This window comes from Desmodus rotundus, chromosome 6, assembly GCF_022682495.2.
Source record: "Desmodus rotundus isolate HL8 chromosome 6, HLdesRot8A.1, whole genome shotgun sequence".
Lineage (NCBI taxonomy): Eukaryota > Metazoa > Chordata > Mammalia > Chiroptera > Phyllostomidae > Desmodus > Desmodus rotundus.
Genome location: NC_071392.1, coordinates 147,602,358 through 147,624,233, shown reverse-complemented (window position 1 = coordinate 147,624,233; position 21,876 = coordinate 147,602,358). Strand labels below are relative to the sequence as shown.

General features: G+C 40.4%; 1 protein-coding gene across 2 annotated transcripts in view; it reads left to right on the top strand.

Moving 5' to 3' along the window:
• GABRB2 (gamma-aminobutyric acid type A receptor subunit beta2) overlaps nt 1-21,876 on the top strand; it is a 182,818-nt gene that overhangs the window by 60,754 nt on the left and 100,188 nt on the right. For both annotated transcript variants that reach the window (XM_024576962.3, XM_053927247.1), the window contains exon 4: nt 4,331-4,551. In XM_024576962.3, coding sequence (XP_024432730.1) covers nt 4,331-4,551 — 221 coding nt within the window. The remainder of the gene's footprint in view (nt 1-4,330; nt 4,552-21,876) is intronic.

Genomic DNA, 21,876 nt, shown 5'->3' with positions numbered 1-21,876 from the left:
CGCAAGTTAGTTACCTTTAGTTGTTTTTGTTTGTTTGTTTTTTGAGTTTGAAATAGGCGCACAGACTTGAGAGAATTCTTCCTAGGTCAAAACAGAGGGATGAAAGTACTAGGCCATGAGCCTGGTTTGTCTGACCCTAGAGACCATGTATTTTTAAAAGGAGGTTTAAATTTTGTTTATTTACACACAGAACAATGCCCCCACTTTCGTATATGGTTCTGTGAGTTTTGACAGAAGCCTAAAGTCGTGAGCCACCACTGCAGTGAAGATGCAGCACAGTGCTGTGACCTGGAGTTATTCCCTCCTGCCGGCTCGTGTCGTCAGCCCCTCCCCCACCCCACATCCCAGGAACCACTCTTCTCTTCCTTCTGCATGTAGTTTTCCCTTCTACGGAACGTTATATAAATGGAATCACATAACATGTAGCCTTTTGAATCTGGCTTCTCTACTTAACTCTCTGTGTTTGAAAGCCACAGATGATGTGGCACATATCCATACTTTGTTCTTTGTTATTGGCGAGTAGTATTCCGATTCACGGATATACCAGTTTGTTTATCTCTGCATCTGCTGAAGAGCATTCGTCCATGTAGCTTCCGGTGTTGGCAGTGAACATACAGCTGCTACAAATGTTGGCGAACAGAAGTAGGATCACTAGCTCACGTCAAATGCATGCTCACTTTATAAGGAACTGTCCAACTGTTTTCCAAGTAGATAATACTTTGTATTCTCACTGCAGTGTGTAGGAGTTTCCATTGTTCTGCATCTTCACCAGCTCTTGGAATTGTCAGTGGTTTTGGTTTTTAATGCTTTCATTTTAGCTCTTCTAATGGGTATACATAGGACCTCATTTTAACTTTTAATTTGATTTCCCATAATGACCTATGATATGGTCCATCATTTCAAGTGCTTGTTTGCCATCTGTACATCTTGAATTATTAACTGTCTGTTCACATCTTTTGCCTATTTTTATAGGATTGTTGGTTGAGTTTTGAGAATTCCTTATACATGTATATATTCTGAATAGTGTCCTTTGTCAGATACGTGATTTGTGAACACTTTCTCCCAGTCTGTGGTTTGTCTTTTTACTCTCTGAATAATGTCTTTCATGTAGCAAAAGTTTTCAATTTTGTTGAGAGCCAAATTATGTCTTTTGTTTTGTTGTTTGTGCTTTTGAGTTTCTGTCAAAGAAACCTTTGCCTAACCCAAGGTCATGGAGGATTTCTCCCATGTATCCTTCCCAGAGTTTACAGATTCACATTTTACATTTAGTCTGTGACTCATTTTGAGTTAATTTTTATGTAAGGTGACAAGTATGGGTTGCAGTTCTTATTTATTTACGTATATGTTTACTTATTTATTTATTTCGATACGAATGTTCCCGTTGATCCCGACTAGCTTTTAAGATTGTGCTTCCTCCAATATTGCATTTGTGTCTTTGTCGGAAATTATTGAGCTTATTTGTGTGGGCTTATGTTTAGGTCCTTCAATTTTATTGACCTACTTTTCTATCAGTGCCACACCACCACACTGTCCTAGGATAGCTTAACAACGCTTTGAAACCTGGTAGTGTGAGTTCCTCCAACTTTGTTTTTTAAAATTGCTGTGCTATATCGTTGATTGCCATACAGATTTTTGGAATCAGCTTGTGCATAGCTACAAAACTTTCTGCCTGCATGTTGATGGTGATGGAATTTTATTTATAGACCAATTTCGGGAGAATCAACATCTTCACAGTACTTAATTTTTAAACAGGAACATAGAGTATCTCTCCATTTGTTTATGCTTTTGGCTGTGTGTGTGGTACACGTATTGTCTGAGTGTGTCTGTGTGGCACTTTAAGGAGATATATGAGGAGAAAAAAATAAAACAAACAAGAAATTCACTGTTGAAATGATCCTTCTTGACGTTTTGATTTCCTCCCCAATCTGCTACTACTTTTTACTTTGCGTAGTCCTTAGGTGGTTATTGCTTTTTGTTTTTTAATTCTCTCCAGGATGCTTAGTTGTAATTAGTGGGAGGGACCGCCCGTAGTGCATTCATTCCATCTTGTTCAGAGCCGAAGTCTATTAGTTTTGACGGTGACTGTCTCGGTGCACTTTGCTTGGTGATGCCATGGATTGCAGAGCATCCAGAAGTGGTTTATATGTGTTTTTTCACTTTGAATAAACCAACTGTTAGATGACTTTCATAGTGTGCAGTCATTGAATGTGAAAGATGTGCTTTCTATACAAAAGTTCAAAGGATTTATCTTGGGTAGATGCAGGAAAAAGAGTGAAACACAAAACCACTCTTTTTAAGTCCGGTAACATTTATTTAGATTCAGGAGTTTCTTCCATTCTTGACATTGTCATGATGTGTCACTTAAAAACATGAAATAAAAATTGATGTGACAGTTAGCAGAATCACCAGGGTCTGGGAGCATTTCTTAGCAGGCATTGCGTTGCTGACAAATAGTAGGAGTTAGCATGTAACACAGGATCTCACAATATCGCTGTTTATTTAGTCCTGAAGAGAAGACAATTTCCTGTTTATGAACACAGCTGACTGAAAAACTCCAGTAGCATCCAAACAGTGTTATGACCCCTACCTCTTAAGACGGCGTATTATCAAAGAAGTTCAGGGAGCATGATCTTCTAATAGAGATGATAAGCAAATTTTCCATTTTTATTGGCAAGAATTGGAGATCACTAAATGTGTTCTCTCGAGCACAATATAAATTGCTTGTTTTTATTCTACGTTTTAAGCCATTTGCAACAAGGACACATGCAAAACATATATCTGGTTTCTTTTCTGATTTCTAGTTTTACATTTCATAAGTCTCCAAAGATGCTTAATTACGAATCAAGGTGATACTCTAGAGACCCTCAGCCTCGTTCTTTACGGAAGCAGTGTTGCAGAACAGTCCCGGGCACTGAGTAACGTGGCCCACTGAAGTAAATTTTACCTTGACGCACCTTAAGGGTATTCACATGTCTGTTGTTAGAACAGAAGTTTGCGTCTCCAACTGCTCGTTCGGCAGTAGGGTAGGGCAGGATTGGGAGTGAGGCCAAAATTTGTGTATTTGTGAAGCCAGGGGAAGTATGAAAACTGCTGCAGAGGGATTATACCTTTCCCATAGAAACCGTTCACTGTTTTTAAGCAGATATATTACAAGCCATATTTAAAAATTATATAACCAAGTGAAGATGTATAAATCTCAACAAGAGCTGGAAAAACTCGAGGACTTCATGGCAGTGGAAGTGTATATTTTGTCCACAAGGTGTGCAGATAAGTGCAGGAGTGTGATGGGCACGATCTATTGGACACCCATTCCTTCATTCACCGTTTGTTCCCCGGGACGACACTAGGCTCTCCGGTTGCAGAGATGACTAATACCTTATTCTAGATCTTTTTCGAGCCCTCAAGTAGGGCATTACGGACTGATTTTAAAATAGAATGAAAATTATCCTTTCAAGTGCATATCTGGCCCTTCCATTTAGTCATCCAAATAAGGGTGAGAGAGCAGTTATGTTGGACCCGTAGGCTTTTAGTGGATAAAACCTGTCACAGTATATATGTAAATGCCTTATTCATAATATATAGCTTTTGTGGTTTACAAATTGCATTTGAATTATACATTTAATTGTCGTAATAGTCTTCTGGTTAGATCAGGCACGTATTAAAAGCCCCATTTATATAGATAATGGGCCTGAAGTGAAAAGAAATTGCATAAATTTACAGAGTAGACGCCGTGGAGAGATGCCGGCTCTGGCACTGTGAGGCCGGTGCTCCCTGTACAGCAGCTCCCTGTTTCTCACAAGTGAAGAGCACAGCCTGCTGCTTCCCAATCCTGGGATTAAAATCCTCACGAGACACTGGTTGAGATCACGTGGTTTATATCTGGGACACTCCCTGAGGTTCCGTGTAAACGCTGCCTCCCCTGGGAGGCTCACCTTGGTGAGACCAGCGAGGATTCTCACTGACAAACTTACAGATACTGCTGTAATAAAGTAACCACTTTTTATAGTTGTATTGTCTCACCAAAAACAACCCTGAGTACCCCACCGTGGGAAAGACAAATTAATTATACAGCAATTCTTTCTCACCATCTTTCTTCCTGGATAACATACAATACATTTCATGAGGATATACACAGTTCACTTCTGTGTTTTTAGTCCCTAGCAGGGCACCTACAATATCGCAGGTGCTCTGTAAGAATGGGTTTCGTGATTAACGCTTGCCTACATGTGATAGTATATGTTTGTAGTGCCTGGCTGCATATGTTTTCTTTTCGTATGAACATATAAATATTTGGGTACAAGGTAACCATTGCTTCTTCTCACTTTCATAGGATTATACATTGACAATGTATTTTCAACAAGCCTGGAGAGATAAGAGGCTGTCATATAATGTGATACCTTTAAACTTGACTCTGGACAACCGGGTAGCAGACCAGCTCTGGGTGCCCGACACCTACTTCCTGAATGACAAGAAGTCGTTTGTGCACGGAGTGACCGTCAAGAACCGGATGATCCGCCTGCATCCCGACGGGACTGTCCTCTATGGCCTCAGGTCTGTCGTGTCCATTTCAAACTTGAACTGTGCCTGAACAAAGTAGCTACCACTTTCTACTGCAGGGGACCCTGTTGTGCTGTTTCCCTCACTCCCCCTGCAGGTGTACCGATAAGCAGCTACGCGCCCCCCAGCCAGCAGACATCTGATAGCTCAGAGGAGCGTGCTCACAAAGGGACTCAGCCCCAGCTCACTCAGTCTTGTCCCTGAGTTCTGTCAGCTGCTCATCCTAGAGCTGCTTTCTCAAAGGAGAAGAGATAAACAATACCAAAACAGCTGACACACAAGGTTCCCTCAGAATGGAAAAAAGTGGTGTGTGCCCAAGGCTCGTTTGCATGTGGCAGAGGTGCTCTTTCGTCAGTCGCTCCTCAGCTGCGCGAGCGGGCTCTGGTCCCCCGACGACGGGGGGCTGCCTGGGCCTCCTGCCCCCGCAGAGCAGTGAGACTCGCACAGCGATCTCAGGTTTACTGCGAAGGAATTTGCACTGCTGAATGCGCCTTTATGTCAGAAAAGAATGGTGAGGTTCTGCTGTTTGGGTGAAGGAAAATGTAAAATAAGACAGTCTCTTCTTTGAAAGCTTGTTTGGTATTTGAAGAAATAGTTTCTTTAAAAGATGAGGGAAAAAGATATCTGATTCTGAAAACATTACAATATAAAGAATTCCTCTGTGTTATAGGAGAAGAAACTCTAAATTCTGAAATTTTAATTGCCTCTGATCTATTCTGTTTTACATAAATATGTAGTTACTTTACCATAATGATGATGATTATAAAAATGGTATTATTTAGTGAACACTTGTTAGAGGTCAACTAAATACTTTTCATACATTAATATACAGGGTGGGGCAAAAGTAGGTTTATGTCATTTGTATGAAAAATAATACAATAATTAATAAATAATGATAACAAGAATAAATTGTGTTTCATGAACTCACAACTGTAAACCTACTTTCTCCCCACCTTGTAGTTAATGCTTAACAACAACTTCATAAGTTACATACTGTCCTAATCTTTATTTTCAAATGAAAAAACAGGGACAGATGCCACTTGCCTAAGGTCACAAAGAAAGCAAGCTGTGAGTATGAGATCTGAACACTTCCAAGTTCAGAGCCACAGCATGTAACCGATACACTGGGATGCTCTCACGCAACCATTTTTCTTCTCTGGAGTACCACACTCGCATTATCTACTGTACTCAGCACTCTTGATGGGTGTATCGTCTTAGACCCTTATGAGCCATGTTCTCTGCTTGTCATATCTGTAGAGAATATGACCTTTGACTGTCAAGGGAAGAGGGAAAGAGAGGCAGAGAGTGTGTCTGTGTCCTGTGTGAGCCACGGAAGGTGAAGAGATGAATTGAGAACTTACAAATGTCCCACTTTAGTTTTTACCTATCCTCTAAATAAACTCAGTAAAGGTCGTCAATAAACTCTGAGTGCAGCGATGCAAAGTTGGGTGGATGGGACATCAACAGTCACAATGTCTTTGGAGTTGAGAAGGAAAAGAGAGGACTGACATTGATGATAATGTGTATTATTTATACTGTCGAGTCAATACGTTAAGATGCACGGGACGGAACAGCTGTAACTGAGACTCACAACAGTGGGAGATCATCACTCTCCCATCCCCACTTCCAACGCGGGCCGTTCACAGAATGTGCAGGTTCCTGAATCAGAACTTCTGGACAGAGAAGGCTCTGAACTGTGGCGGTTTCATCAGTTGCATTGTTCATTCTGAATTTGACATTGATAAGGTTTTTCGGGATATTTATAAATGTCTCATTCTAGTTTTTTACTGATAAAGAGAACAGTTTGTTTCATGGCTAAAAATTTAATGCAGACGACATATTTCTTTACAACTCCAGGGGATTCATTTGTGGTATATGAAAGCAATCCCGTTGAAATCGCCATTGCGATGGTTGATTCAGCTCTACTCGGCCTCTCTTCCTATTCACCCACCTCCCACCACAGCCCGTCTATTGCTGGTAGTTCGCTCAGAAATTGATCTTCTGTCTGTGCTCAGTAGTGGCTGCATTGAAACAGCACTTAAAATAGTAATAGTATTAATATCAGTAGCTAATACTTATTAAAGGGCTTAGCATGTACTTGTTACTCTGCTAGAACTTACATGATCTTATTTAATATTAACTTTAACTCTACAGAGGAGGCACTATTGTTTTATCCATCTCGCTTGAAGAAACTGAGGAACTTGTGTGCAAAGTTTCGCACAGGAAAGCATGTTGTATTTGAACGCAAAGATACTCTTCATCACCATTCTGCCCTGCTCCTTAGGTACTGGCAAGATGGGGACAAAGTAGTAGAAATCACCTAAGTGCTCAGAGAGGGGGGGAAAAGGAGATAAAGAAAAGGCAGTTGGAAACAGCTTTCATTACATCCGTAGATACACACTTTGTTCTTGACTGATAAAATAAGGCCCTAAAGAACAATGGGAGTCTTCTATGGGAGATGCAGCGTTAGGTCACAGGCTCACATCTGACCCAGTTTACCACAGGATGATGTTTGCTGCTGCATGGAACGCTGGGGCCCAGGCAGGATCCTTGTAAAGAACTTGGTGGTAACCAAGGTCACCAGTCCAAGTGGAAAGGCATGTGTGAAGGCCTAGACATAGAAGGCTGAGATGGGAAAGGCTTTAAATATCAAGGCACTGACCAAGACATCAGATAGAACAAGGTCTCTGAGATGAATGCCAGGAATGAATGAATGAGTTCAAGGCAAAGCAAAAGGCTTAAACTTCCCTCCTGTTGAGATCCACGAAGATTGATGGGAGTAGGCGGTGGGAGGGGAGGTCATTCAGAGGATCTGAGTAAGCTGCTTTGGAGGGTTTTCCCTCAGAGAAATTTTCAGGTATTAAGACATAATGAAGGTATAGAAAGTAGTGTATAAAATATTAATCCTTGTTGAATCTCATTGTGGATATGTAGGTGTTCATTGTGTTATTCTTCAACTTGTCTCTATGTTTGAAAATTTTCATGACAAAGTTTGGAAAAGAAAAAATGGCATGTTTAAAAATTTTTATGATAAAATTTGGAAAAGAAAAAAGTAGTACGTTTTAGAGTCCTAGGAATCTGGTTTTATTATACAGAGTCTGGCACAAATAACACCTCTTGTTTTTATTACAAAATCTTTTATTACAAAATTATAAGTGTGTAATTCTGTAACATAACAGTATCCCACTGGAGCACACCATATGACATTTTAGGCGAACTGTTCAAATTAAAACTAAATTATTACGCTCATATTATTACCCTACCAACGACACCCACATGAGCGTTACTTCTGCCGGACCCTGTGTACTGTAGAAAATATCACTGAGGACTTAAAAGCCTGCAGTCCAGGAATGACACTTCTGCTCTCTGGGGGGCAGGGCATCCCCTGTACAAGGTACCTACTGTCAGTAGATGCGTCTGAAGATGAGGCCTTCTCGTCTCACCCCTGTGTGGCTCAGTGGGTGGGATCCATGAACACAGAGCGCCAGGCCGGGCCATACCCCAGGAAGGAGTGGTGGCAGCTCTCCAGTTAGCACCTGACAGTCCCTGTGAGACTGTCCTCCTGCAGGGCTGTGCCCACGCCTCTGACTGTCGCAGCAGGAGCTGAGCCTAGTCATGCTGATCAATTGTGTTCCAATAGCAAGAGTTTTAAGGACAGTGCCCAGCTACTCGACAAGCTCATGTGTAAGGTACAGTTGCCTTGAGGAGTTCAGAAAGTAGACACTGAGATTTAACAATATGGAAAATATTTTAGATGTTATTGTTACAAGCTAGGTTTTAACACTTTTTGTAGTGATTGGATTTTTGTTTCCCCATCATCAAAAAGCCTGTTAGCAGCTTCCTCTCAGTTCCTCATTTGCTCTTCAGGCTGGTAATCATTTCAGAGGTGCCGGGATCAGGGTTTTAATGCTATGTCAAGAAATAAATGAGCATGACCGGGCAATGAACTGACTTTCTTAACAGAATATAATGATAATAGAACTCGGGTTTCAATTTGGACTTTTGTTACTGACTTGTTGTGGAATCTTGAGAATCTTCTCCAGTTTTTAAAGTCGTCATATTTGAGGGGTACCCAGAAAAACCCAGAATTATCTTCTGGAGGGTGGGCCCCTTGTAATAAAGGCTTCCCCCACTAGGTGAGTGTTCTAGGAACCCATCTGTATCAGTGTACCAGCTGGTGTTGTGAGAGGATGCATTTGGCTTCTGTGAATTTTTTTTTTGAAGACTCAACGCATTTGCCCATTTCATGGTGGGTGATTTATGAGCGTACCTGCATGCACCGTGCTGAGTGTTCAGCAGTTTTTTATCAAAAATGCCATGACCTCCATGCCCCACCTGCCCTATTCACCTGATCTTGCTCTAAGTGACTTTATTTTTCCCCCAATGAAAAAAGTCCCCAAAGGGAACCAAAAAATGGTAGAAGCACTAAAAGGCACCAAAATCGGCAAGTTCAAAAACTGATTTGAGCAGTGGAAAAGAGCCTCAATAGGTGTATTGCATCAAATGGAGAATACTTTAAAGGTGACTGAAGTTGAAACATGTAATTTTTAATAAATAAACATACAATTTTTTATAAATAAATTCTGTTTATTTTGGATCCTCCCTTGTCAAAAGAGGGTATGAATTAGATACTATCAATTTTTTACAACCTGGTCACCCTCTGAATCCATGATCAATGAATGTAAAATAATACACAGGGAAACATCAGACTATGAAATGAAATTACATAGTTAGAGTAGCATAGTATATAGTAGCTAGTAAGTGTTCAATATTACTATTTAATGAAGAAGTGAATGCTGGGGATATTTGATAAATACGTGGAAGAATGACACAGGGAAAGCTTTAAATATCAAGGTAGTAGTTCTATATTACAGAGTTTTATCCCAGCTATTTTTTTCATGATTCTGTGAAGTAAAACACTACTTCTGTTTTCTAGAATGAGAAGAGGGGGAGTGAGCGAGTGAACTGACGAGAATGGGAAAGGTGTAGGCCAGGCACGTCAAGCATAATAAAAGGGGGCCAGCAAGCAAAATGTGAAGGGGGTGCACGCAGTGTTGAGGACACAAGCTTACAGCGGAGCCAGCGCTCTCCAGCCACTGCATTTGGCAGCACAAGAGCAAGAGCAATGAGGCAGAAGCCTGGCTCCAGAACCAGGCCGTCACAGCAGCCTCTGAAAGCCGCCTGGAGCCCTAGCCCGGTGCCTCCTTTGCAGCGTGTGCTCGGGCATTTCCAGGGATCAAACGCTGTGTGCTGCCTCTTAAACCAAGCCCTTCCTTTTAGTCTCAGCAAGTCTTCTCACTAATCTATTTCCTCAACTGACTTAAAGATCCACTCACTGGATATAGAAGTAATTTGACAAGTTATGAGTAATGCTTTTTTTTCCAAATTTATAGTTAAAAATAAATTATAATTTTATATTTATATTTATAAAGTACATTTATAAATATAAATATATCTAAATTATAAAGTTATAAATTTAAAACTTAAATTTATAGTTGGTGGCTAAAGAATAATGAAATTCTTGAATATAGATTCTCACCTTCACTCTTGGCTGGTTGTTAGCTCGTTTGCACCAATTTGATCATAAAATCAAACACCTCTTTTATGATCCTATTTAGAGATTTCTTTCAGGAAATACAGCAGGAGATGGAGAAGAATATTTTCTTGGGAGTCCCAGCTGTAGAATCAGTGACAAAGGACTTTTCAGTTGACAAAGCTGAAAAATTCCTAGTAATCTATAAAGCAAGTCCCTCAAACAGATTAACTGTATTTTGTTTTAAAATAATTTTGTCCCAATCAAATGATTTTCAGAACACTTCAAGGAAAAATGACCAAAAAAAAAAAAAAAAGGAGTTTTGTCAATGAACCCAGCAAAAGTACTAGCAGGTGAAAATTAGGTTTAATCTGGCATGCATATGACATCATAAAAAATGTTACATGCATATAAATCAGGCCATTATTGACTTAAAAAAGGAGATATTTATTATATTTCAAAAAGCTAATGAATAATTGCATTGGGCAGAGAATCAAGAGACCAACATTTTAGTCTTACAATTGGTGGTTTTACTCATTTAAATGAATTCTAAATTTTATTCTAGCTACAAAAATCCCATATTCTTATGGCTTTGCTAATGTATGGCAGAAATATTTTTAGGACTTCCACCTCGTTATGCACACAGCAGTACTTAGCATGGTATTTCAATGCTTTAGCAATTGCATTCATCTCTTTGAAAAAATCTTATTAGAAAAGCAAAAACAAAATTCAAGAAAGCCCAAATTATCAACTTTGGCATCTTTCATGGCATAACAATGCATGTTTTCATTACAGTTTATCTGAATAATCTGAATCCAAATGGACTGAATATTATTTATGCCAAGTCATTAACATTATATCATAAGCATTTTATGACATTATTTAAAACTCTTCAACAAACACAATTAAAATAAAACTCCTGTTCTATTATAAGGCAGTGCATATTTACCGTAGAAAATTTAGAAACTTCAGGTGTTGTGAATAAAACTACCCTTCATCCTACCACACAGAATTAATCACTAACCTGTACCTTGCTTTATACTCTTCCAGATATTTTTGCTAGTAAAAAAAAAAAGATATAGGTAGTTTTTCATTAAAAAAATTCTCCTTATACGTACTATTTTGTGGTATTATTCTTTTATTTTACAGTGAATGTATCATGAATATGTTTGCCATCTCCATACATCCCCTCTCACCATCAGATTCAAGCATCATAGGACATAGTTGGGAAGAATTCTTTATTTAATGTAGGTTCCGAGCTAAGGAGTAATACAAGGCTGTTACAATGCAACGCAGGACTGGTCTTTGAAACTGATGTAATATTTTAGTGGCCAGCAGGCAAAGCTGTTTGTGGCATAATTTATAACCTTAGAGTTGTGCTGTTGTAATTCACTGTCTCTTTGGTTAAATGAACAGCCCAGGAGCTGTACTGCTGCTGACTTTCGAGGACCTGTCTCATGCACAGAATGACTTTCTCACTCTCTCAGTAGTAGCTGACCCACCTAAAAATAGCTGTTCGTCATTTGGTGTGAGGGGTGAGCCCTTGACTTCGTACGTCTCCATACCTCCCATATGTAACATTAGATCAGAAACACGTCACTTCTGATTAAAGCTTCACATTCTTAAAGAAAGATTCAGCAGGAAGCAGAAGGCAATTCAACCACCTCCTGCTGTGTATGTTCCGTCATTGGGAAAATGGCGAAGGATAATGTTAGCCTGTAATGAATTTGGACAGGCAGGGTTTATTGATTTTATCTTCCTCCTCTACTCCTGAAGCTTTACCACAGGATATTAGGCAGGTGAATAACTGAGGAGCCATTCCACACTGAAATGCGGTCTATCAAACATTAATGTATCACTTTTTAACTTGAATTTCCTAATTGGTTTAATTCATTTTCATAGAGATTTTGAGTGAATGTATTTTGTCAAGCAGAAAACTGATGTTATTAAGACTGTCAGTCCTTCTGGCCAGAGTATGAGACCCTGCTCTCCAGATCTTCTCAGTCCTTTGATGCAGTAACAGCCCCCACCACATACCTCCCTTCTGCAGGGAGAGATGCTCATAACACAGTTTTATAGAAGACATTCTCCCTAGAGACCTGTCGGCAGGTTTTCAGAGAAAATGTTTGCCCATCATTTTTCCCTATAAGATAATATTACTTAGATTAAAATAAATGCATTTGGAAGTAGTTTCTGGCGTCTTCATGTTCATCTCCTCCTGTTTTATAGGAGAAAAGAGGGAGGGTTCAGAGAGTCAAAGGCAAAGGACAAAGTAGACCCCAAACCGCTGATTCCTCATCAAGGGCTTGCTCTTATTGCTGCTGGAGCCATTTGGCGTCTTGGAGTCATCATTGTCTACTGACCTGAGGAAATATGTCAAATCCAAATCAAAAATAGTAGAATCAGCCCTGGCTGGTGTGGCTCAGTGGATTGAGTGCCATCCTGTGAACCAATGGGTCGCAGGTTCAATTCCCAGTCAGGGCACATGCCTGGGTTGTGGGCCAGGTTCCCAGTGGGGGGTGTGCGAGAGGCAACTACACATTGATGTTTCTCCCTCTCACTTCCTCCCTCCCTCCCCCTCTCTAAAAATAAATGAAATGTTAAAACAAAATAGTAGAATCAGAATTTCACCATTCTCCAAACCGCAGAAATGGAATTGGCATGTGTTTAGCAGCCCTGGGAAATAATTCAGGACTCTTTCTGTTGCCACATTTTGCTTGATTTTTAGGGAAAAACATTTAAAGAGGAAAACAAAGTCTGCCCACCTTCTTTTTCTCAAATGTTGCTGGCTCATCATATTTCAGTATTCAGTGGGCCTCCTGTACTGCCAGCTGGGCAGGTCTGTTGTTGTCCTGTGTCCACTGATGTCAGTCAAAGGATGGCTGGTATGAAAGGACCAATGCAGAAAAGGCGAATGATCAGAGACCCCAGGGGAGAAACCAGCCGTACTGCCAACAAAGATATGGGTCTTCCACCGCAGGCCCGGAGAATGAGCACAGTGGTGTCCACGCTGAATTGGGCCTCGTCTGCAAAGGGAAGAAGCCTCGAAACCCATTGAGGCCATGCCATTCACCGGCTCGCGAATGTATCAATATGTACAACGTTGCTCTATAAGCACATTCGGAGACAGCACTTGAATATTCCCAACTTCATTAGGAGCGAACACACAGGCTTTTCTGCTGGATTAGAGAAGCTCAGTTCTTACTTCATAATCCAGGAAGTAATTGCCCAAGTAACTGATGGGCTTTGGTGTCAAGGACTTACAGACAGCATTCCCTCTTGGAGATTCTTGACTCTAACTGTAGCATCACTACTCTCACCCCAGAAGGGAAAGGCAGGAGCACTGAGTCGTTAGCCAGGCCTTTAACTCTCAGACAGCTGAAAAAGTATCTGTGGCTACCAGACCGTGGGGGAAGATCCCGGAATACAGTGAAGAAAATCTTTATTTATCTTCTAGAGCAAATAAAACAGATTTTCACTGGATTGTTTTCCAGCCTTATTCCCCACAGGGAGAAAAGGAAAGGAGATAAAAAATTACCCAGCCTATGAAAATCACCTCTCCAATTTGTTTGTTAAATTTTGGCAGAAGTTTTAATTACTTAATTTGTTAAATGGGCAGTAAGGGAGTATTGCTAGTCCTGCCTCCCCTCTTTATTCTGGAGGTAACAAATAAAACAGCCTTCCCTTTGGAAACCAAACCAGTATAATAGGTTACTGACTCAAATGGCAATCACCGTATGATGAAGTGGCCAAGCTACTTCACTTCTCAGATGCAGCTCATTCAGTGCACTCTTAGGGATGGAACAAAAGGCACCGAAATGTTCAATGGCCATCAGTCCTTGCAGGAGCATGTAATTCCGTGTTGGATTGTTCCCACTAGCCATAAAAGAGACAGTAATCAGCACTTTATATTTTTGCCATTGTAACAAGTTGACAATTAGGGAAAACTACTGAAAGCACTAAGATAAAGGCCAGAGCGACTTCAGGCATCACAATACTGGGAGGCCTCTGTGCAGGTTAGACCATTGCACAGGGAGGCCCCTGGAGCAGCAGTGCAGCGGGGCTAGGATAGTGAGTTCGGAATCTGCCTGCCTTGCTCCAGGGCCTTCTCCATCACTAACTAGTTCCACCCTGCTGAGCCTCAGCTCCGTCATCAGTAACATAGGGTTTCTTAGTTCCTACCTTGCAGGATTCCTAGGTGGAGTGGGGGAGGGAATTAAATGAAGGAATACTTGTAACACATTTAGTAAAGTGCTTGGCACATAGCAGGTTGTAACGATTAATTGAAGTTAGTTATTAAGATTGCTACATGTATCTAACATTGACCTCTCCTGCTGTTTCCCATCATGGTTAGCATGGGATAATATTCGGTGGTGGTAAATACATATTATGTATCGACACTGTACTAGGTTGACACAGAGACAAATGAGACATCCGGAAGTTGACACTCAGAACTTGGAGGTTAATGGGGGAAGAATGTAACAGAGCAGTGATTTTTTGACCAGTGTGCTGCAGGAATTTTTTAAACATGCAATACCTGACTGTTTACTCAGGGGCACTGACCTTCTTTCCCTAGATTGTCAAATAAAAAAAATAATGACAACAGCCAACACACAACAAAAGCTGTCCGGTGTGAAAGAATCAAAATCATACCTTTTTTGTCAGACTGGCAGAAAAATAATGTATTTTTTGCTGTGCCAGAGAATCTTAGTAATTACTTGATGTGTGCCGTGAGGTGGAAAAGGTTGAGAAGTGCTGATGTAGAGTGACAGGTCCCTGGAGTTGGGGCGGACAGGGTGGTTGGGAGGAAGCCACGCAAGGAGATGAAGGTTTTGTCAAAGGCTCGTAGTTTCCATAATGGGTGGCAAGTCCAAAGGTTACCACGTGATTGAGGATAACTAAATAATTAATAGAAGAGGGCCATACATAGGTCAATGATTCCCACTCCCGTGGGAATATGGCTACAGTGCTAATAGATTCTTAGATCAGTTTATCTTGTATCCTGGCTTTGATTTTTAAGGTTCTTAAGGCCCAAGACTGTATCTTAATAATTTTATGAAATACATTCTCCAGGGCTCAGCAGGTGCCATACAGAACATAGGCACTCTATGGGTAGATTAATGTTGGTCAACTTCTTTGTTGTCATTCAGGTGTATTATAGTTACAAAGTCATTGACTAAGTTATGATACATCTGCAGATGTTAGGTTTTTATATATATATTATCCAACTCGAAAGTCTTATAATCTCAACACCCAAAATAGCAGACATTAGCTTATTGCGTTGTATTTTCTCACAGATAGCACACATTTGGTAATTGTTAGTCTGTTATCTACCTGTCAGGAAAAGACAGTCAAACACGCTTTCAAGCAGGGGTAAGAAGCCGGGGAAGACAAGGAGGCTACTGAGAAAGAAACTACCCAATCAGATGTGTCCCCGCAATACAATACATCTTAATCATTTAAAAATAATCGCCCTAGAAATAATTACTCATTATCCTCATTACAGTGTTACACCACCACAAACGCCCTAACTAATGCGAACTTGGAGCGTGAAAATTATAACCAACGTGTGATGTTGCATCCCAGTGCTCCGAGGGCAGTCTTTAATGGTTTTGCTAACGATTACCCGACAAGAATATATTTTTACCTAGAACTCGTCATTAAACATGCCTTGGAATACTTTAATGTTTAAAGGCTGTATTACAACTCTTTAGTTACTTAATTACATTAAGCAACTCCTCCAGTTATTGTGTGTTTTATTAAGCTAAAAGCAATTACAAGCCAAGTTAGCAAAGGTGTGCTGAGGCTGCAGAGGATTTCGGCATTTGTTCCAGTTGCTGAGAATGAAAGATAGAGGCCGCATCGGTGAACCGGAAAGTACAGACAGTCGCTGCCTCCATCCTTGTGCCCCGGCTAACCCCCACTTTCCTCACCCTGGCCCATGAGCCCATTCTTTACACATCCTCTCCAGAAAGGGAAATCTACCCTGCACCCTGGGGAGCCATTTCATTCTTTAACAGCCTTCCCGATCAGCCAAGTCATCCTTCTACTTAACCTAAATCCTCCCTGTCCTTCATGTCAGAATTGATGACCATAGCGCCCTGTTTGGTCCATAGCAGAAAATGTGAACAGCCGATCATCACCCCCTGGAGCCCTCCCTGGGAACAGAGGCTGTTATTCAATCTCTCGGTTTGTTGCTCTCTCTCCTCCAGCCAGTACAGCAGAGCTCATCCAGCCATTTATTAGGCAATTAATTGGGTTTTGTATTCAATAACATTTTACTGAGTTATGAAGACATTTTGTCATATTTTTTTCTAGAGAGAGAAACAGAGACAGAGACAGAGAGAGAGGGAGAGAGACAGACAGACAGACCAGGATGGCAAGCTGGGGGAAATATTCACAACACAGCCATTCTTTAACTTTGTTCTCCATCCTCTTACTCTTCCAACCCTGATCCCATCTCCCCACCTGGATAGTTGAAATTGCTCCTGTGCAAGCAGTGGCGCACACCTTCTCCTTTCTGAGTCTCCCCTTACCACCTTTCTCTTTTCACCCAGGAATCAGGTACACTGGTTTGTGATGTGTTCTAGTAGTATCTTAGTGAACTTTATTTTGTTTTATCTTTTAGTGAATTTATTGGGGCAATGTTGATTAATAAAATTATGTAGGCTTCAGGTGTACAACTCTATAACACATCATCTGTATATTTTATTGTGTGTTCACTACCCCGAGTCAAGTCTCCTTCCATCCCAGAGAGCATTATGCTAAGTGAAACAAGTCAGTCAGAGAAAGACAAGTACCATATGATTTCACTCCTATGTGGAATCTAATGAACAAAATAAACAAACAAAATAGAAACAGGCTCATACATAGAGAGAATAGGCTGACAGCTGTCCTAGGGGAGGGGAGAAGGTGAAGGGATTATGGGGAAGAAAAGACGCATAGATACACACAACAGTGTGGCAATTACCAGAGGGAAGCAGGGTTATTTGACATGTGTCTGTGATCTTTTTGTGAGCCTTTTCTGTTGTTTTTTTAGGGAAATTTATTTTAAATGAGCCCCAAGTTTTTATTATTATAATTCATTTTATTTTGCTTTACTATTTTATTTAGTCAACTAAGCTTCTCTCTCAGTGTCATCATTCAGGTATGAGGTGATTTTGTCTTTCTTTTCGTCTTGTGTTTTCCAGCAACCCTATCGCAGATGTGCTCTTGGGGCAACCTTTCAAATACATTTCTTTCCTAACTTAGCTTGTAATTTTTTTTTTGTTTTCATCAGACTTCAGTTTTAAGGAGCTCTCTGAATTTCATTTTTAGTTGCTCTGACCTGTGTGGGTGCTACCAGCTCATTTCAGAACCCCATCCTAAGCAACTAAAGCCTCTGAAGAAATGCCATCGTTTCTAAGAGTCAGAACAAAGTTAGTCTTATTGGGGTTTTTTTGTTCTGAGATTCTCAAGGTTATGCTTCCATAGAACTCTGCATAAATAGTTGTCCGGAGTTCAAAAGGACCTTTTGCATTATAACAGCTCTTCTTTACTTCTTTATATGTTGGCTCAAGGTCACCAAGCAAGAGGCAGAATCAAGACCTGAGCCTGGGACAGCTGGTCTCTGAGACCTCTGTTCTTGACCCGAGTGACTGTGTGGATGAGAGACTTACATTAGTTTACCAAACACCACACTACCCATTGCTCACTGTTGTGTGTCTCATAAGGGTGGAACTCTTGCGTTGCTGTACATGCCTTTTTTGTCCTCTTTGATTATTTCCCCTGGGAAACCCCTAGAAGTAAAACTGCTGGCCAATATATGGAAAGTTCTGATACCCAAATCACCCTTTACAAAGATTTAACCAATTTAATATTCTTACCAGCAATTACGCAAACCCAGATTATTCATATTCTTATCAATTACTTCATTTGAGAAGAAAAGAACAATTTGATAGCCAAAATGGAAATGATAGCCCATTGTTTCCATGAAAAGTGTCACACAATTCCAGATGGATTTAAGAGTCACTATGAAATTTGAAAGTATGAAACAGGGAGAAATATAGTGGAATCTTTATCTCATCTCAGGACAGAGGATTGTCTAGACATAAAGCAGTTTAAGACACAAAAATGTAAATGACTGATAACTTTGATGACAACAAAATAACATGAAGACCTCTAATGAGTCACTAAGTGAGAGAGAAGCACTCCCCAGACAGAAAACTGCCAAGTACATGAACTAGCAATTTACAGTGAAAGAAACGGAAACTTCTGTTAAGTATAGAAAAGCTTTCTGGTGATCGTAGCTTTCCAAAGATGGAACATGTTCCTTTCAAACAGAGTTCCAAGTCACTGGAGAGATCCAAGGTGGAACAATAATTGTTGAGATCTTATGGAAGGCATTCAGTCATCAAAAAGATATTTGTGTATAAATGATATACGTGTATATCATTTAATCATCTTTTCCATCTTAAGAATATGTAATCAAATGACGTCTGCCAATATTTTAATGACAGCAAAAGTATTGCAGTACCTACATTTGACACAGCATGCTGACCAAATTTCACACCCATGGAATGAAATCCTGTGTATCATCAAATGTTTTCATACATGAACAAATGTTACTGCAAAGAGAGTAAATCAGTAGCATTGACGAGTTCTGGAGGAGACTAGAGCAGATAAGGAGAATTATCTTAACTTTTTTCACAGAGAAAAGCCATACACATTCATCATAGAAAGAGTGAAATCACAGAAAATATAAGAAAATAAAAACCAACTGTATTTCCACTTCTTACTTTAGTGTACTTTTAATCATTAATCTGTGTACTCAATATACCTTTTCTAAATGTGAAATTTTATTGCCCTGCTTTCTAATACGCTATTTTATCTGCAAAAAATCGAGAACATTTTCCTGTGTCCTCACTCTTCTGAAAGTGTTTTCTTATTACATCATGTCACTAAGTCAAAGTGCATTTGAATAGCCCTATAGGTGATATATAGAATATTTTCAAATTTTCCAGTTTAAAGTTGCATACTTATACACGGATTTGCATTATTTTTTTCACATTAACTTCTTAACGTAAAATTGTAGAGACAAAGATTAGCGCATTTGGTAGGCTTTGATTAATGCTGCCAAATTACCGTCTAGAAAGTTTGTACTAATTCACAATTCTATTGGCAGTATGTGTTAGAGGATCTATTTCCCTGCAGGATCCGTAGTGCTGAATATTATAATTTCTTTAAATTTTTGCTGGATAGATAAGCTGTAACCATTATAGTGTAACTTGTATTTTTTAATATACATTTGTAGTTTCTAATTGGGGTAAGCATTTTCTCACATATTTGGTACCTATTTTAGGTAAAAACTTAACTCTTGAGTAATAAAAATGCCATTGTTGACCTTAAACAAAGAAAGCCAGCTAGTTCTCCAGCAGACGGGGTTTATTTGGGAACCACAAAGAATTGCAATTTGGAACCTGAAGTCTTAATGGTGAACCATGCACCAGTCCCCAGAACAAAGGAGACAAAGGTTCTTTTATAGTGGAAAAGGAGAGTTCACTGGGACTTTTGTAAACAAAAAGTCCATTGGAGGACACTGGGAGTTTAAGTGCAGTGGTTTTTCATTGGCTGACTTGTAAAATCTTTTTCATTGGGTGTGTGGTTACCTTGCAAGGAGAAGATCCTCCCTCCTCCTGCTGGAGTCGTAGAGTTGAAAAACGGCTTGATGCTGGAGAACGAAACACATCCCTTCCTGTTTGGAGTAATTGACAATGAGTTTTAGGTTGGGAGAGCTCTCCCTTCAGGCCCTCTCAACCCCAACTTTTTAATTGGATTCTGTTTATTAATCTTCATACCATTTAGGTGGAAATCTTTCGCCATTAGAGATCAGGGTAGCAGAAAGGACTAAGACAGCACTTTTGTCCATTTTGTTGGTATCAGAAGTACAAGGTGAGTTGTTAGCGTGCGACAGGTGTCGGCTCTGCGTAATTTATTTCTCATGTTTAAAAAATAACAGCAGAGGTAACAACAGTCAAACCTATTTTGCTTTTTCTGGTTGAGGCTGCCACAAAAGTAGCCACATACCCAGGTGAAGTGTGTGGGAGGGCATGTTGGAGGCTGGGCCAGTGATTCCCACTGAACTTTCAGCAAGTGCTCTACCTCAAGAGCGAAAAAAGTTAATTGGGCCTGTGTTTTCCTGAAACATCTGGCACCAGCTGCTCAAGGAAGGGGTGTGTGTGCTGTGTGTGTGGTTGTGTGTGTCATGGTGTGTGTGTGTCATGTGTGTGTGGCGGTGGTTGCAGCGTATGTTTATGTGTGTGGTGGTAGTGGCGGGTGATGGCTGTGGGGGCAGGTGTGCTGGGGACGCAGACGTGGAGTAAAGGTTACTCTGATAGCCATACCCCCACTAGAAATCTCATGCCATCCCGCTGACCTTCTGCATCAGCATCTCCCTTTGTCCAAGTCTACTTCTCCCTTTTTTTCACAAGTGGTGATCCCTAATGAGCATCCTTTAGGGTCTACTTCTGGAAAACCTAATTTACGCTAGGCCCTGAGTCCACTGGGGACTCAGAAAATAGCGAAGAAACAAATGTGTACACAGGGTAATTTCAAATGTGACAAGTATGATGAAGGACGTAAGACTTGCGAGACAGTGACTTGGAGAGGATGAGCTAAGGTGGAGGGGGGGCCTTCTCAGGTGGGCGATGACGTCCTGAGACTGGACCCACAGGAAGGAGGCAGTTTATTGAAGGTGGAGGGGACCTTCATCCCTCATCCCTAACATCCCAAGACAAAGGTCACAGGAATGAAATACTTCTAATTTTTTTTTTGACAGGCACACTAGAAAAATCTCGGATTTTAAATACATTTCTGTAATATATTCCACCAGTCAGGGGCCCAACAGGAAACAGATGGCATATTGAAAACAGGATAATTTGAGAAGAATGTAATAAAAAGGCAATTTACAAAGCGACAAAACGGCACCCCGTTTTCCCTCCCAGGAAGGAGATTAGAAGGTTGCCATCCGCTCCCCGGTATCCCAGACTTACAGGAGCGGAGGAGGGAGTGGTCAGGGGAACCTGGACACCAGTTACACAGAGAAGGAGCCTGGGAAACAGTTCCCAGTCCCACTCTCCTTCCGCCCCCAAACTGCTGACCCCATTGACCAAATCAAAGCCAAGGCCAGAGAGCCAGGGAGGCAATTTTTGAAGCCCCTACAGTCTAATCTGTAGGGGTACAGAGCTTGGTGGTTAAGGGTGGAGGGAGGAGCTGGAGAGGCAAAGGAGGGCCCCCTGCATGTGTTTCAAAATATATTTTTAAATTGTATTTTTAAATAATACTGGATCAGATTTGGAAGAAATGACAACAAATCCATCTAGGGTTATAACCTCAGTCTGTCATTGGCTAGTTTTAAATCAACATCCTTAAGCCACTTTTTTTTAATTTGTTTTAAAAAAAATTACACTTGGTTAGAGTAAAACTGATGAATTTATTCAGAAATGGTATGACTCTAATGTTCACAAATTTAAAAACAAGTATTTAAAAATATTTTAATGAATGCAACAACAAACAAATCTGGCATATTGTTTTTAATTGTACACACAAGAAAAGCATTGTTGAAATAATCAGAATTTCATCTCTAGGTCTCCAGAGTCGGTAAGTGACTCTGGTTCAATAAAATCTTACTTATAATGACCCAAAGTCAGATTTCACTTGTTAAGTTATGAGTCAAAATATAGAACGATCACTTTTTTTCTCATGGACTCAGACTTTCTTCAACACATAACTTAGAGAAAAGAGAAGAT